Below are 17,302 nucleotides of genomic sequence, written 5' to 3'. Positions count from 1 at the left end.
CAGGGAAACACAGCCACCTGCCTGTAACTGTCATTTTAAACTTTGCTTCCACAAAGGCTGTATTTTCACAAAGGAGGGTCCATCACCCAGGTGTGATGTGGCAGAGCAAGGAGTTTAGTTTCAACTGCAGTGTAGACTAACACTTAAATTTGAAACTTAGTACAGTTTAGCTCTTCAATGTGAATTATAGTTTAGTGTATAGCTATAGCTCATTTTTTGTATACAGCTTCTGCATTTGTACTATCCTAGGAGAAAGGATTATAACTGATACTACAGCCATTTTATTACATCTCACCTGAAGCTTTGTAACCTCACAAAACGATGTATAAAGATAAAACGAGCGTACACCTTGTGTGGGCTCTATGTTCCCTCAAAGGGATTATAACTGCTAAAGCAGAGACAGGCGGCCAGCCCTCGGTCTGCCCAACCTCACAGCCTGCAGGCACGCACCGCCAACTGCGAAGTGGGTTGCAGGGTCCCGTTAGAGCGCAACGGCATACCTATGTAACCAGCTCCACCCATGTCAGCGCATCATTTTGGGGTATTACGAGTTCCCCCCCTGTGCCACGCCATATGCTACGGGCTGGGTTTTACCCCACCTCGCAATCCTATTCAGGTAGCATTCAGTCCTTGCCGGATTCCTCCGATGTGGCGGCAGCAGCTTCACCTTGGTGTTGCCGTGCTGTGCCCTCTCCCCGGAGAAGTTCTGCGTTTTCCGTTTCCCTTGTTAGGACGCCCCTCGCCCCTCTCCTATCGCACTTTCCTCCCGGCTCGTGGCCCGACCCAGTGAGCTGTCAGGTCCCAGCTCACCACAGCAAGCATGGAGCTGGAGTTGAGCGCTTGCTTTGCTCCCCCTGCTCAGTGCTCTCAGGAGGCCCATGGGGCTCAGAGCGCTGCTGAACATACGCTGATACTGCTGGGGTCTTGAGGATAAAGTTTGGTTTATTTCTAAAGCACCACCAAATTTCGGTGTCTTGTTATCTGTTGTTCTAGTGAACTAGTGTTCGTCAAGGCTTGTCCTCGTTAGCAAAGGGCTTGCTTTCCTTGTTCTCAGTGTGTGGAAATAGGTTTGTTTTTCTTTTCACTCTTAAAGCAACCCTTGCTGTAAGAATTCTATAACTTAATAATACCCACCTTTGGTAAGTCTTGTGGAATTCACGTTAAAACCGTGGTGAATTGCAACTCTGGGAAGAAATTATGTATGTTTAATCAAATTCACTTGAGTAAGTCAAGTAAAAGATAAAAGGAGGAAACGTGTGCTGAAGTAAAAGGCAGTGCTTCGCGCTGGGAGTGTGCTGTGCACGTAGCGGTGATGCACAGCAGGAGCTCGGAGGCTTCATCGCCTCCGGGTTTCTGGAATGACAAAACAGTTCGCGGTGACATATTCCTTAGTTCCTAAAACCTGCGTATAGAGGTCATATAAGAACAGAGCTTTTTGAAATACTGTGGGCTAATGTGTGTAACTTCTGTTTCAGGAGCAAACAAAAAATGCACAATTTATCATCATCTCCCTGCGAAACAACATGTTCGAGATTGCAGACAGATTAATTGGAATTTATAAGACTCACAATACCACAAAAAGCGTGGCAACAAACCCCAAAGTTATTGCATCTAAAGGACTGGCTGAACTCTCTGCTCTTGGCTCTGGTGACGCTCAAAAATAGAGTAGAATAAACTTCAATTCTCATTGCTGCTGTTTACTTATACCTAATATACTTTGAGGGGTTTTTTTCTTTTACTTTTGTGTTTATTTGAGCTTTTTAATAAAACCAGCCTCACTAAATTCCAATTTTTTTAATTGTACTGTCTATATAGATCTTAATTATATGAGCTGAGTTTAAAAAAAAACCTATTTCTCAAGTAATGTATCTAGCTGCATTTTAATATTCCATGGGCAGGCTTGATGTCAGTGCTTGGGTTCTGCATTTGGTTTTAAATGTCATCAGTGTCCTCTAATATTTTATTATAGAAGTTCCAGTAAGTAAAGTCAGTATACAAAATAATGTACATGTACATTCTAAGGATGTTGTATGTAATGCTGCACAGACTGGGAAGCAGATGTTTGTAGCCATTTTGTAATGAATTGGTTGTTTAGGAAGCTGCTCTTCAGTTATTTTCCTCTCCCCTCCTGTAGGGACAACTCCTCCCCCTCTTGGGCTGGGGCCACATTGTACCCTCAGGGTTTATTAATTTATTAACACTGTAAAGACCACCTGCTTGCTTCCACCCTCCTTTTGAAGGGCTGAGTCACAGTTAGGTACACCTGTACCCTGCGCCTGGTGCTCACCTGCCCGGGAAAGAGGTCTCCATTTCCATCAGCATCTTGTCCACACATCAGCACGCAGGCTTTGCTTTGACTCATCTCTTTTTGTACTTTAAGACTGAAATTGTGTGTTTTACTCCAGAAGTCAGGCCTGTGTCTGGCACGCTTGTGCTAGCACTGCTCCCTGCGCTAGCAGTGCCTCTGGCTTCCTCAGTCGGTGCTGTGCTGCTGTTCAGTAGGCAGGCTGGCCTTGAAAACCTGACCCAGAACAGTTCTGCACTGTGTTCTTGTTTGTATTTCCAGCTCTTGCCCTTTTCATACCAAGCGCAGTTTACAGAACCGGAGTTAAGTTTATCCTGCTTTTGTTGCCAGAGTCCTGAGGTGGCAAGTTATGCATCGAGCTAAATACCATGCAATGGACTCAAACCCATCTTAGGAGGCACAATCACGGAGCTGATCTGGAAAACTGAAGGGGGGGTGTGCTGTAATAATGTGCGATGAAGGGTGGAGATAGGCTTTCAGAGTAATGTTAAACATTAAGATTACATCAAATACTGACAAGTGAAAATTAATGTACATGGAATAAAGTGATGGGTATGTGCACTGCCTAAATTAGTGTCAGGAAGAGATCTTAAGTGTTACATTGGGGCAGTTTTCAGAAACCACAGCTCAGCCACAGTCACAGGCACAATATTAGATGAGGAAAAATGTGACTGCAAACCAGTGCTCTGCCACAAGCACTGTGCACAGCTCTGGTTTTCCATCACAGAATCCCTAAGGTTGGAAAAGCCCTGTCAGATCATCAAGTCCAACCACCACCCCAACCCCACCATGCCCACTAAACCATGTCCCACAGTGCCACGTCCACACGGTCCTTGAACACCTCCAGGGATGGTGACTCCACCTCAAGACGAAGCTAGGAAACCTTGCGGTACAGCTTCGGGATAAATGTGTGGGCAAGACCAGCCACGAACAAGCCACGGTAGAAGAGAGGCAGCCCTTTCACAGAGCAGCAGAGGAATAACTCGAGACACAGAACGGAAAGCCGCGGCAGGGCAGTGCCAGGTAGGCACGGCAACTTCTGAGCTTGCGCTAAGACTGGCTCCTACAATTTTTGCAAAAAGCAGCAGAGTAAAAAGAACCCACCCTAGGTGTGATGGGGTACAAACCCCTCTCACACCTCAATTATAATAAAAAAAGATTTTATTTTCTTGAAGAAGTTTCCATCTGTTACATGAAACTCAGCACCCAGGACCTGGATCCAACACAGACAACAGAAAAGAGCAGGGCTGCAGCAGCTCGCCTCGGCTGTAGGACCCTGCCAAGTGCTGGGGTAAGAGGAAAATGAGAAGCACTTCTCGGAAGCACTCCTCACCACCTCGGCCAGACACCAGTGCCCACCAACTCCCTCCCGGGCAGAAAAATCGGTGAAGCCAGCCTGTGGCAGGCAACACGAACAACCAACAAATCCACATCGACCCACCTGGTGCCATGCCATTTTTGAGAATCTTCCAGAAGGTCACGCTGCAAAAAAATGAGGCACTTGGAAGAAAATGAAGCCGCTAGAGAGAGCTCTGCTGAGCCCCCACACTCCTGCTTTAGGGAGACCGGCTGCTCTGTCTCCTCTCGCCAGTCCTAGTGTTTAGGATCAGAGGGACAGCTCTGTGCAGTAAGGAAATAGAGGCGTTAGCCAATGCTCCTGTAAGAATATATTTTATTTGTATGCAAATTTATTAAAATATATACTGCATGAGAAGTACAAGTACTAAATGTTTCGATCAGCGGTAAAGGCATTTTATAAATTCCTGTAGTGTTGAAAAATAAAATTGCATTATAAACTCTCTGTAAGTTTTTAAAAGTCAGGAAAATAAAAGGAAGGTAAGTCAAAAAAAAGAAGCCTCACAGGGCAGAGGTTTTGAGAGACTCACATGCCACATGCCAGCCTTCTAGCCAGGCTTAAGACAAAAATTCCCAATTTTATTGGGAAATTAATACAACAGCATTTATCCCATCCCAGGATAGACCTAAACACCATCTCAAAACCTGACTGGTGGGATCCACGGGCTTTGCCTTTGTGACTCTAAAAGATTACAGAACACGCACATACAAAGCCTAGAAACCACTCCCCTGAAGTGCTGCGGGCTCTCACCTCAGTCAAAGCGAGACAATCAGCCCCACGGAGCTGTGGAGCAGTGCTGCACAGTAGCTGTTGGGCTAGACTGGGTGTTTTATCAACACAGCGCTATTAGGATATCAACGTTGTTATTAGAATCTTTGTGTAGGCTTAGGAAATGTATCGGCGTCGCATCTGATGACCGACCATGCTCTCAGCTCTCACTGAAGCCCGGCAGCAGCTGGTATTTTGCAGGACCCCACATGTGCCTGCGGGCAGCAACGGGCACGTTTCGGTTTGCAGAAGGATTTAAAATACCAAGTAGTTAAAGGCCAGCCTCAGAATTCAATCGCTGTTTAAACAACATCTATTATTTTAAAGTATACAACAGCCAAGGAATGCTGCCATGCTAGAATATACTGTTATTTTTATCAAAGTCAAGTACAATTAGACAGCGAATGCTCGGTTTTGGGTTTGTAGTGGATTGCAAGTGCACCTGTGTTCTGCTGTTGTAACTGCAACACTTCAAGGCCGCCCCAGCACTACCGTAATCAGCCTGTTCGTTAGTACCTGAAGGTCAAAAATGGCTTTCACTGGGGGTTTCGCTCCTGAGCGCCGCTTAGAGCAGAGCATCTCGTCGGAAGCAGTGAACAGTGCTGGTGATCGTTTGACGGCAGAATAAAATGCTGTCGTGTTTCCTCTGTGTCAAGGTAAAGATATCTGTTATTTTACTGAAAAGTTGAATATAACTTCACATTCATTGTCAAGTTGTTTGAAGGGCTCTCAACAACATCTGAAATCCTTATACCACCGACTTCAGGGGGGGTTTGCTACTTCCTACAGTACGTATCTATTTTCACTTCCTATTCAAGGATTTCGCAAGAAGTCGGGGCTCATTTTAGGAAGCAGTGAGAGCTCCCTGCCAGACTAAACACACACCTGGTTTGTGTGCAGCGGGCACTAAAAACACCCTAATGCTGTATCTCCCCAGAAGTCCTACAGGTACCGCTCTGTAAAGTGGAGAGAACCACTGGGATGAGACAAAGTTATACACGGGTCTAAAAAAAAAAAAAAAAGGTAGTAGATGTTTAAGGAGCTTTTACAAAGAGGACTCACTCCAGATTACGATTTGTAAGCTGCTTACAGCTTTCTTAGGCAGACGTCGTTTCTGAGTAGCTTCCAGTTTAAAAAAAACCACCTACCTACCCCATTGTGAGAGCAGAATCTTCGCTTGCAAATCTTCTCAGTTAACTAAGAGAAGGTAGCTAAGAGGAAATCGGTACGATACAGAAAAAGGAAGAGTATGGAAATAGAAAGGAAAAGCGTAGAGCTTTAACAGCCCAGTTTTTAAGTAGAAACTAAAAAAAAACACCAACCCTGTGGATTCCTACACTAACTTTTCATCTAATCATCGGAATAGTCAAAGAGAAACAGTTCTCCCCCAAAACTCCCTCAGTAAATTAAATGTATGGCACAGCACATCTACCATATTCTGCAGATGGGTGCAGAAATCTTGATAAGTCAGCAGCAAGAATTCTGAGATATAAGCGGGAGTAGCTTGGATTACAACTGCTGATACCGGTTTGTGAAATGAAAACACAGTTACCACTGTGACTGTAAAAAGCAGCAGGACTGCGAACGGATTTACAGCCTGGACAAGTTCTTTAGATTCTCTTCCTTCCTTTCCACTGCCTTTGCTGCGTAACTTCCTTTTCGGAATCAGTTTTATTTTTGGAGTGAGGATCCTGTTGATCTGACCGATCTCAGTTGTAGACCACACGTCCTTCAACAGGTGCCCAATCCTCGGATAAATCTCCACAGGTTTAACATCCGGTAGTTGCTTCTGTTTCAAAGCTCTTATACGTCGATGCATATCATCCACCTTCTCAAGAAAAATAAGTGGGGACTCTTCTTTTTGAATAGATGTATTCAGTGACATTAACTCCAGCTGTTCTTCCCGTATTTTTTTCAACTTCTCAATGACAGGCTCATATTCTTCCGAAACGCGTGTGTTGATTTCATCCAGCGCAGTCAGCAGAGCTTGTTTTTTCTGCTCCAAGGTATCGCTAAGTTTCTTAAAATACTGTACTACTACTTTCCTATCGTCCTGAACAATGCTTTCACACTGGGATCTCTGTTCTTTCAGCTTTTCAATAAGCAAACATACATCAGTCCAGTGCTTATCAGTCAGCTGCTCGAGAAGTTTTCCGGAAGTCTCCTTTTCTTTTATGTAGGCACTCTGAAGGTCATCTATGGGATGACCGTTGTGTTTCCCTATCGTGAGGCAGTGGCCACACACCAATTTTCTATCCAGAAGACAGTAAACGTTCAGCGGTTGCCCATAGTGTTCGCTGCAGGTTGCAACGTCCGAGTGATCCTCCCGTTGGTATTTTTCAATAATAGCTTTCAACGCAAAGTTGATAGGCAACGATTCGGTACCAGCAGCAGGAATTTCAACAATACTCCTACAGTTAGGACACTTCAGAGGAACTCTCAGGGGTCTCCAAATGGAAAAGTTGCTTGACAGCTGAATAACACCTTCCAGACAATTCCTACAAAACGTATGAGAACAGGGCAGAACGCGTGGATCTTCAAATATGCTGTAGCAAATGGAACACGTTAATTCTTCCTCAAAGTGATGCATGTCCTGCAAAAGAAAGACAAAAAGAAAACACGGTTTAACCTCTTTTTACAATCAACTCATTTAAAATCATTTTATTAACCGAAGCGCCTCAACACGACATTTAATGACCAGTAACCTAACCTACACTGGCAGTTTACTGCTAAGGGGAAAAAAAAGACAAAAAAAGAATGAAAGCGAGCAGCGGCTCAAAGATTTCAGCCAATTATGATCTGCACTTACAATCGAAGTGACTAGATAGTGTTCACCCCTATCCAACTTCTGCCTTAAAAAGCTAGGAAAAGCAGCAATCTGCTACCAGGTATTTTTTACAGTGGAAAACAGCAGAAGAGAGTGGCAAAAGTTAGAACTGAAGTTTCTAAATAATCTAAGAATCATGAAAATTCATGATGAGTAACATTTTCAACGTAAGAATAGAACAGGAAGTACAGTAACTTTTTTTTCTCCCCTAACTTTTTTCAAATGTTACTTTTCTAATATAAATAGTGATTAGAGTGTTAAGCAGTCGAATTCACTAAAAGCTATCTCTAGGTTCTGGCACAAACGAGAGCCTAACTCAGTGGCCCTTAAATACAATACCACTAACAGTAATTAGACTCGTGGTGTTATTCCTGGGTTACTTCCAGCACAAAACTAAAGAACTAACTTTCGTTTTCCACCCTTTGTAACGTTGCCTTGTTTTTCTCTGCCAGCTTAGTGAAATCACACTGTAAAGTCACAAACAACAATAACTCTAACGCCAGTTTTCGCAATAAATCATAATTCTGTTTTTCATTCTGGTAAAAAAAATGGGGAAATAAGTACGAACTTCCCTTATCTTTGTGTCACATTTTCCTGTCCCCTTCATCAGTTCTAGTCAACTCCGCAGACTTTGCTACACTGCAGAAAGAAGCTGGCCAAGCATTTGGTATCAAAAAGTCTCAATTTAGGGTCGAACTCTAACTCTGAAAACAATAACGTGCAGCTGGGCTAAGGCAGCGGCAGGAAGTGCTACTGAACCTTTGTCTGATTCAGTCAGGAAGATAACTAGCTGTGAGATGTTTTTAAGGAGGCTTTTTTATTCAGATGTCCCCTCCTAATCTTCTTAATGCATTAACATATTTTTGCATCGATCTACCAGCAGTTCTCATTGACACTGAGATTTGATTGATTTTAAGTGAATCTACATTAAAGGAACTGAATTGTTAAATATACTCTCCTTTGAAAATAAACCTTAAATAGCATTTGGAATCATGAAAGCCACTAAGGATTAAAATTGGCACTAACTCATAAACTAAGTCACAACAAATAAATGAAGCAGCATTGTTCCTGCAAGAGGCACAGAGCTAACCTGATGGAAGTCGGCAGAGAAATATTCAGACCCCGGTTCTTTGAGAGTTAAATCAGTTCTGAACAGAGAAACCCACTCTGGTTGTACCGAAAGAAGCGTGGCTTATCTCCCTTTATTGAGATAGGCTGGTACACCCAAAAGTGAAAGTGTTCAACAAAGTCTGATCAGATTTCTTTTGCCCTGCAAAACCAGACTGAATAATAATTAAAAAAAAAAAAAAATCTAATGGCCATCGTCACCCAAAAAATCAAGTTCAATTCAAGAAGGTGCTTGTATGTTGTTTTTTGAGCAAGTCAACTTTATATTGAAAACAATTTTGATTAATTCAGGTTTAAAAAAAAAAATTAAAAATCTATCCAACAGGCTTCAGGTCATTTTTTCAGCTAATTCATATAAAATGTTGGTTCACGTATTTGAACTCCACTTTTTAAAGAGACCTTGACAAGAACTGGAAGAAAATCTACTAAAGAGAGACCTAATTCTTAAGAACTACCCTTTAAAAGAAGAATGACAAAGTGTGTTAGCATTTATGACTAACCAGCGTATTCTTCTGGTTAGAGAGAATTAATATCAAGTACTACAGATGTTCAGCAAAAGACATTCACAACACTTCGACACTAAATCTACTTCTGTACTGCACTGCTCTTACTAAAGACCACAAGATATTTCTCTTTTTACTGGGGAGCCACAGACCTTTATTTTCCAGCTTTTCCAGTCAGCCACTGTGGCATCACCAGGTTCTTTAGGTTTATACATTAACAATTTCACATTTGTAAGTGATGGTCCAGGCACTCAAACTGAAGAAATGCGTCAATAATGAAAGGAAGCTGAACAACAAAGCTACTCGCTACCTAGATAAATTATTTTTTGAGAATTAATTCCCATAGGAAATACTTCTAAAGGTTTATTTTTTTAATATATATAATTATTATGAATCTTGGGAATGTCACTTCTCCTTAAAGAAAGAAAAAAATCAGTTAAGTTTTTGCACATGGTTAGAAAAGAAAGACTCCTTAGCAGGAACGAATGCAGTTTAAAAAAACCTCTGTTTAAAAATCACTATTTTTTCCTAAATCTAGGGCTGTAGTTCTCTTCAAAGGAACTGTTACAGGAGGGAAATTTTCTTTATAAAGAAGACATGTCTAGCTTATTTGAGCTATGTAAAGGGCAAGATAATCTTCAAAAAACTGTTTTTACTGCAAAGCAGTTGCTTGCTACCACAAAAAGGAAGGAGCGGCTTTACAGAATTTTTCTTAGCTCTCTTACGAATCACCTCCAGCTCTGCAGGAGTGACCCCCCCACCCAGGCAGCCTCCCGAGGCGCCTCGCCACAAGCCTGCGTGGGTCACAGCGGTGACCTGGAGGCCTGCGCTCGCTTCAGGGCCCTTTCACAACCCTCGCAGCCGCTGGCCAGAGGGACTGAAATTCCCAGTTCCACAGAAACAGCCCGCTCCGCTTCCGCGGCAGCTGAGAAATTTGAAGAGTGAGGGCAGTTGCCTGCTAGCCAGCAGCTCTGGCAAGGCAGGCTGGATTTTCGGTAACATTAGGGCTCTCAGCTCTGGGTGCGGGCCAAGGGTGCGTGGGGCACCCAGCTCCAGGAGAAACGGCACTTCATTTCTTAGTTGTTATTCATCAGTTTCAAAACAGTATTCAGAATGCTAATGCTGACGTTCGCTATAGGCACCCTGTGTTTTTTTAATTTGTTCTAGGCAATTACTCCAGAGTTGTACGCAGGAAACAAAAGGTAGAAATCCCAAAATTCAGTTTCATCCAGCCCTGGGTGAAATAGTCTACACGTGAACAACAGTGGAAAGAAATCAGCAGATGGGCAGCAGGAACGGAGAGACTGGGAACACCAACGAAAAAAGACAGAGAAGACCCAACATCACAGAGTTACGCACAGAGAAAAAAAAAAAAAGTTTTCCAGTGGGGAAAAAAAAAAAGTAGCAGGAAGCTGCTAAACGCTTTCCTGCACAGAGCCAATACTTTTCCTTAAACGTTCCAAACAACTGTGGCAGCAAACATGTGCGTGTGTGCACATACATATTTACAGTAGGAGTCACTCAGTATAAGCAAACTAGAAGGTATTTTAAAAGTTCAAAAGGGTAATAGTGCCAGTAACAAGGTGAGTTTCAGAAATCTTCCAGCAATAGGCGGCCTACTAAGTGGCTGTGATTTATCCTCTTCTAATCAGTGATACTGTAGACAAGGTGAAATACGCCACACCTGCATTACCATTTATCTGCCAAAGCTTTCGGTTAAGCAGATCAAAGTAGCGTAGCGCATCCCCTGATAATGCTGCGTTCCTCACCTAGCCATCAGGCCGCTGCTCATCCAGCTAATTGGGCAAGATGTCATTTAGAAACAATTATATCTGGAATACAGCGTACATCTGTGTTTAGGTAGATAAATAACCAACTGCTTTATAGCAAAAGCCGGCTGTAACATGCCGATACATCCCATTCTACTCTGGAGGATTTTAAAAGGTGAATTTGGCACGGGGTAACAGTTGTGACAGCCTGTACCAAGAGGTGCAAGGGGCGCTTAAGGCAGACCCTAGCAGGAGTCCGTGCTGCCAGGCTGCCCACTCCTCCTTCAGCCGCTGTCAGGAAAGAAAACATATCTGCTCACTCCTGAAGGACACTGGAGCCCTCGACTTTCAATACCGCACTTAAAACTAAATCCACGTCAGAAATGCTGTCTCCCCACCCCACAGTGGTCCATGAAGTCCTCCTGTAGCACTAACATAGAAGCTTAAGTTCATGTTGTGCAAAAGTAAGAGATTAAATGACATTATGGGCAGCGTTTTCCATTTATAAGTCACCTTCATGGTAAAGGGTGACAGAACCTTTTAAAAAAACCAGAAGGCCGAGGTACAGCTCCAGTATTTGCCAATGCATCAAAAGGAAGGGAATCTGCTACACAGCTGCTGGATTTGCTGCTTCTAACAACAGGCCAGGCACCAGGAAATAGAAACCACAGACCTTAAACCTTTCTATTCCAGCCCATTTCAGCTGTACTGCTTTAGTCCACACCACAAATATCCCACGCCCAAGTCACAGCAATTCTCAACCAGGGACATTCTGCCCCTAGTCCCTATTCCTACCACAGCTACTACACCACCGCCGTGGATTTTTACACTGGTTTTTATCACCTGAAAGGAGACAATCACAGCTGAGAAGCCTGCCTAGTTTCCCCGTCACGCTGACCTGATAGTTCTCTCCCGTATATCCCTCCACGGGCTCCTTGTCAGTTACTACCACAAGCTTACACAAGTCACCGCGTCCAAAACCAACTACACCGCCCTGTCCTTTCCACGCTCTTACTCCATTGCCCAGAGTCGCTCTCCATCCCTTATCTCTTGAACTCTGCCAGAGCTTCTGGTCTTGAGCACTCACTTGTCCTCTTCGTCTTGGGCGGCGGAGCTCGGAGAGGGAGGGTGACACCTCACCTGTCACCCGCGGAGCCCCCGCCTGCCGCGGAGCCTCTGCCAGCTCCCGCAAAGCGGCAACTAGTAACGGCGGGGATCGCGCCTGTCTTCGTAGCTAGGAAAAGGGACCAACGCCAACACCAGACGCTTGCTAAGGCGACAAAGACGGAAACGCGCTCGGGGACGACGGTGGGCTGTGTGACACCCGGGCCCCTCCCGAGGACGGCGACGTCTCCCGTCAGCGGCGGCCGCGGGTCCCCGCGCCGGCGGGGCAGGCTCCCGGCAGCCCGATGGCTCCCGGCCGCGGAGGCTGGAGCGGGCTGACTGGGAGAAGGAGGGGCGAGCGGTCATTCCGGGCGCTGCTCCGCTCGCAGGGCGGTTTCGCCTCAGAAGGCCGCGCGAGCTCCGACGCCGGGCCGGACCCTCAGGAAGCGCGTTACGGCCGGGGCCCGGGGGACACGGGCTGCCGCGCTCCCCGCGAGGCACCCACCCCGCAACCTACCCGGGCGCTCCGTCCCGCCGCTCCCTCGGCCGCACGCCGCTCCCCCGCCCTCCGAACGGGCGGCCGGCGGGCTCCGCGGGGCGAGACCACCGCCACCTTCAAACCGCCGGGCCCGCGCCCCGCCGCTCGCCACAGCGCTGCGCATGCGCGGGGGGGGGGGCCCAACGGCCGCTCCCTTCGAAAGTAAACGGGCGGCGGGGGCGGGGCGCCGCGTTCAAACCGGGCGGGCGACCGTTAACGGCCGTCGCGGGAGGCGCCTCCCCGCGGCGGGCGGGCCCCGGAGGAGGGAGCGGCGGGGGCCGCGCCTCTCTGGCGGAGGGCGGTTTCCCTTCCCGGCCCTCAGCTCCCCGCTCCCTGAGGGCGAGGGGGGCCGGAGCCTCAAGGCCGAGGGGAGGACGGGCGGGAGAGGCGCTCGAGGCCTTCGTCAGCCAGGGGTGATGAAGTGCGAGGCGGGGATGACATTACAGCGGGAGCAGGCGGGTGTAGAGCCCTGTTTTCTTCTCCGCTCTTTGGGGCAATGACTGTAATCGACGTCTTACCACACCCATCCTTCAGCCTGAAGCTGGAAAGCGAGAGGCAAAAACTTCTGAGAGCTGCTTCAGAGGGAGCAGGAACAGGCCTTTCACCAGTTACTACTCAGAAATAAAAATAAATGTAAGAGGTAAGGTCAGGTTCAATTTAAGCTTGTTTACCTGCTTTGGCTACTGAGGGCAGCTAAGGTATTTTAAACGAAGCAAAACTGCTACTGCCATACGTTAAAATCACGCAATCACAGTGAATAATACAGAGCTTATCTCCCCCTTGCTGAGCAAAACCCAAGACTGCAGTAAAAAGCAAATGGATGAGGTTACTGACAGCAGCGACACTGGTAAATCTCAAGATTTTATCAGTTGTGTCGACTTTTCTCATACTCCACATCAGTCTGTATTTATTTACAGTTCAAACTACGCTAAACTAAAACTGTGAAGTTATTTGCAGATGTTACATTTACAGCAAATTTGAAAGAGAAATTAAATTCATTTAATGTTGTAATGTAAATCATAATACATCATCATTCAAAAGTTACCTAAACATCTGTCTTAAAACCGGTATTTAGAGGACCTTATACAAATATCTGGGAAACATCTGGAATGATGTTTGAAATAATAAAAACCTCACGCTCTAACAAGTTAACCATCACAGTTTAGCTGATAGGCACAGAGTTTGCAATACTACATCAAGCCGTAACTGGTGGCCTTCGTGTGAAGCTGTTACAAATTTAAGGCTAGTATTACCACATCTTCTGGTGTCAGTTACACCACTTTAGTTTTGAATATTTAACAATTTTAACTGAAATTCTATGTATGCTATCAACTCGAAGCTTTTCAACTTGTTAAAGTTGAAACAGTGCTTTCCATCGCTGTAGTCCCACTTGTGCAGATGCCGTAAACTAAGTGCAACTTGCTCAAAATGAACAAGTTTCCTAAAAAAATACACATTTTTCAACTGCCATTGTTTCTGATTTTTGTTACCAAAAAAATAATCTGTTGGCTGTTGATTACTTTTGCTACCTGAATCTATTTACAGTTTCTAATACATGTTGCTCATGATCATGCCTTGCATATGCTGGCTTTCGACACAGTCCTTAAGGCAGGCAGGTTGATAAAATTGTTCTTATTTTTGCTACCAAAATGGGCAGGAAAGGAGGAGGGATTAAAAACATACGTGATTTTTTTCTCTCAGTGACGGGGGGGGAAACATAGAAAAATATTTCAGTGACACTCATCTGTTTGCGTGATTTTTAATAGGAACGTCATGTAGGATTTGACCTATTAACTGGTAGCTCTAGGACTGGGGGAGCGTTTGTTTCTGGATGGGCCTGGGATTACAGGATTCCTGGGCACACAGTTATGTTTTTCTCTCAGGGCACGGCATGTGCCCTCAGCAGAGCTAATACCTGACAAGGCACAACCTCCACACTGTGCAGCAGCTTCAGCCCTTGGCCTCTCTCCTTGGCCACTGGCTCAAGCTGCTGCTTCACAGAATCACTATGGTTGGAAACGACCTGTCAGATCATCAAGTCCAACCACCACCCCAACCCCACCATGCCCACTAAACCATGTCCCGCAGTGCCACGTCCACACGGTCCTTGAACACCTCCAGGACTTGTGCTCCAGACCCCTCACCAGCTCCGTCGCCCTTCTCTGGACACGCTCCAGCACCTCAATGTCCTTCTTGGAGTGAGGGGCCCAAAACTGAACACAGCATTCGAGGTGCGGCCTCACAGTGCCGAGTACAGGGGCACAATCACCTCCCTACTCCTGCTGCCCACACCATTTCTGATACACGCCAGGATGCCGTTGGCCACCGTGGCCACCTGGGCACACTACCGTATCTTCTGTATCCTTGCTTGCACCCTCACAGCCATTGCAACCGGCTGGAGCTGCGCTGCCCTGGCACAGCGTGAACCTGCTGTGGCCCTTTGCCTTACCAGGATCAAGCGGCAAGAGACAAACCCGTGCCTCACATATGAGCAAGATAGCACTAGCAACGCACACGGCTTTCCTTCCTCACTACAAGGAGAGACTGGACTACCCAAGACGACATGTGCCACCTTCCTCCAGGGGGGAACTGAACCCTGGAGAGAAGAACATCTGCCCTTCAAAAGCAAGAAGGAGCTGAACCCCAAGCAAAGGAAGGTGTCGACTTCACCCGCAAGGAAACTGACCTCCAGACAGAGGAAGGTCTCCCTCCCAAGCAAGCAGACACAAGCTCAAATGTCACAGAGTCTCTTATCATACAAAAGACTGCTGACTCCAAAATGGAAGAGATGTATTCCTTCAAAACAGGAAAGACAACATGAAAAAGAAGTTTTCCATGAATAAAGGAAAAGGCTAACTGACATAGGGAAGAGCTCTTCCCAGAGATACTGACTACATGCACTGCCTCACGAGGCCTGCTCAGGCAACTATCCAGACACCACACAGCAAGAGATTTATCTGGAGAGCCTTATGGATCAGAAAGTTTCAGTAAAATTCTTATCTTGCTATAAAAGGGACTTAAGGTGTTGAAAAACAAATCCTTCCTTAAAAAACATGGTTTGGAGAAAGGTTAGGTCCTTCTTGACTTGAGAACAGGACTTAGATGCTTTAAAAGTGTTCTTCTAAAAGAAGGTAACAGCCTTTCCAGAAGAGATGCAGCAAAGTGAGGGGAAAAAAGCGTAAGTCCAAATACTTGCTTAACTCTAAAATTAGAGATCATTTAATTCTAAAATTAATTCCAAAATAATAGATATGCTTCTTTAACCAATTTCAGTTTTGGTTTGTCTTACATTTGTGGAACCTAAAACAGTTAATATTAAAACAGCATGGACTTCTTACCCCAGCTTTACTTCCACGCTGGGGCAATTCTGCATATTGGGAATGTTACAGTAAGATTGAGAGAGTATTTTACGTATTTGTTTTGCAAATATGTAGGCCAAACATGGTATATTTCTTTCTCAAGCTGTATTCCCCTCATTATGTATTCCGTTTGACTATTCCGTATGTCCCACAGTAGAAGTTTTGCTAACAGCAAACATTTGGTTTACTCACATGCCCAAACTATTCCCAGGAATATATCAAAGAGGATAGTGCAAGACTGCAGGTGCAAGGTGTATTTTTTTTCATGTTATGCTTGGAATGAGGTAAAATATGAGCAATCCAGTGCTAGTTGTTATTCCCCCTTTACCTTCTACCACCTTACAGTTTAATCCTTCCAAGCCAGAAGACTGTCTTAGTTGAAGGCACCAGGTTCTAGAAGTCGCTTGCTCTGTCAAAACCATCCTTTAAATCATGACTTTGCCCTTAATTACAGGTGGACAGATCGCTGCCAACTGTGCTTATCCTGCCTGCTGATGGTACTGGAGACCAGAGTCCTACATATCCTTGTTTCTGCAGATTCTGTTTGGTTTGTGAATTACCTTCCTTATCCCCTGCCTCCGCTTTAACTCAGCTAGCAGTTTCACAACTTCAGCCAGTCTGCAGCTATCACAAGAGTGGCCTCATCCATCTCCCTTATGCTTAAGCAGCCACATGGGCTCAAAGAACTAGCTGAAAACTAACCCAGAAAATAACTTATTTTTCAGAGAACGGATCCATTGGCTGGAGAATTATGCCACATAATGGGTCATTATACCAGATGGGTCATTACCCACGGCAGGTGGTTTAGTATGTCAAGATGATGAGAGCACATTTGATAAAAAGTCAGAGATTAACAGCATCTGTGCATTCCCTGACAGATCAGTAATCCACTTTCTATTACAGAGACATAATCTCAAACGTTTTATTTACTGTTTGAACAAGTAATATTAAGCCAAATATACAAATCTTCACATCCAGTTTGTTCTGCCCTTGTGCCCAATTTGTAGAAGAGGCTGCAACCACGTGGATGTTCCATTGTTATAATTATGTTAACTGCATCACAGTGGCAAATCTTTGCAAATGAAATTTTGAGAATAAGTATCTTCTAGCAGAATTCTGCATCTGGCAGAAATTGCAACGGACAAGACAATGGGCCAGTGTTCAATCTGCACAGCTGACACTCTGCAATGTACTAATGCCAGAGCCGCTCTGAAAACATTAGCTTAAGAGACAGCCCCCTTCTAACTGCACTCATCAGGTCTGGTGCAGTAATAACCTGCTAAAAGATATTTTACCTGACCTAAGTTGCAGAAACATGAAAAACATAGGAACTATGTTTTGAGGATGCTTAGCTAGTGCAAAATAGGTATCCCTTAGACAAGTCTAATGTCATAAAACAGACATAGCAACATAGATATCATTTGTGTCTCAGTACAAATAAAGTAATCTGGAACACACTCCAGAGGTTCACCCCATTAAAAAAAAATCTGCCCTTCTATATTTATACAACTCTAGAAGGCTTCATGTGGCAAAACACACAGAAGCTTACAGCAGCTAAAAAATGAAAATGCCATATAGCCAGGATAAACGTGTAAGCAGGTCAAGGTTTGTAACCGAACATGTTATTAGAACAAGTGATACAGT

At 45.0% G+C, this 17,302-nt stretch overlaps 2 protein-coding genes across 2 annotated transcripts in view; one reads left to right on the top strand and one right to left on the bottom strand.

Annotated features, from left to right (window-relative positions):
- The window catches only part of SMC4 (structural maintenance of chromosomes 4), a 37,932-nt gene extending 36,237 nt beyond the window's left edge, over positions 1-1,695 (top strand). The window contains exon 23 of the mRNA XM_009814079.2: positions 1,476-1,695. Coding sequence (XP_009812381.2) covers positions 1,476-1,664 — 189 coding nt within the window. The 3' untranslated portion in view covers positions 1,665-1,695. The remainder of the gene's footprint in view (positions 1-1,475) is intronic.
- A 2,281-nt stretch (positions 1,696-3,976) lies between these two features.
- TRIM59 (tripartite motif containing 59) lies at positions 3,977-12,311 on the bottom strand. Its single transcript, XM_059822712.1, has 2 exons — positions 12,279-12,311; positions 3,977-7,023 (listed from the first exon to the last, which is right to left on the bottom strand). Exon 2 carries the CDS (start codon positions 7,018-7,020, stop codon positions 5,797-5,799), a length of 1,224 nt encoding a protein of 407 aa, XP_059678695.1. The 5' UTR covers positions 7,021-7,023; positions 12,279-12,311; the 3' UTR covers positions 3,977-5,796.
- Positions 12,312-17,302: the final 4,991 nt, after the last annotated feature.

Source organism: Gavia stellata, chromosome 11, assembly GCF_030936135.1.
Source record: "Gavia stellata isolate bGavSte3 chromosome 11, bGavSte3.hap2, whole genome shotgun sequence".
Classification (NCBI taxonomy): domain Eukaryota; kingdom Metazoa; phylum Chordata; class Aves; order Gaviiformes; family Gaviidae; genus Gavia; species Gavia stellata.
This window is presented reverse-complemented; position numbering and strand designations above follow the sequence as displayed.

What these genes read in the sequence shown, in the direction of transcription:
- TRIM59 (XM_059822712.1), bottom strand. Translation starts at nt 7,020, where the DNA reads ATGCATCACTTTGAGGAAGAATTAACGTGTTCCATTTGCTACAGCATA.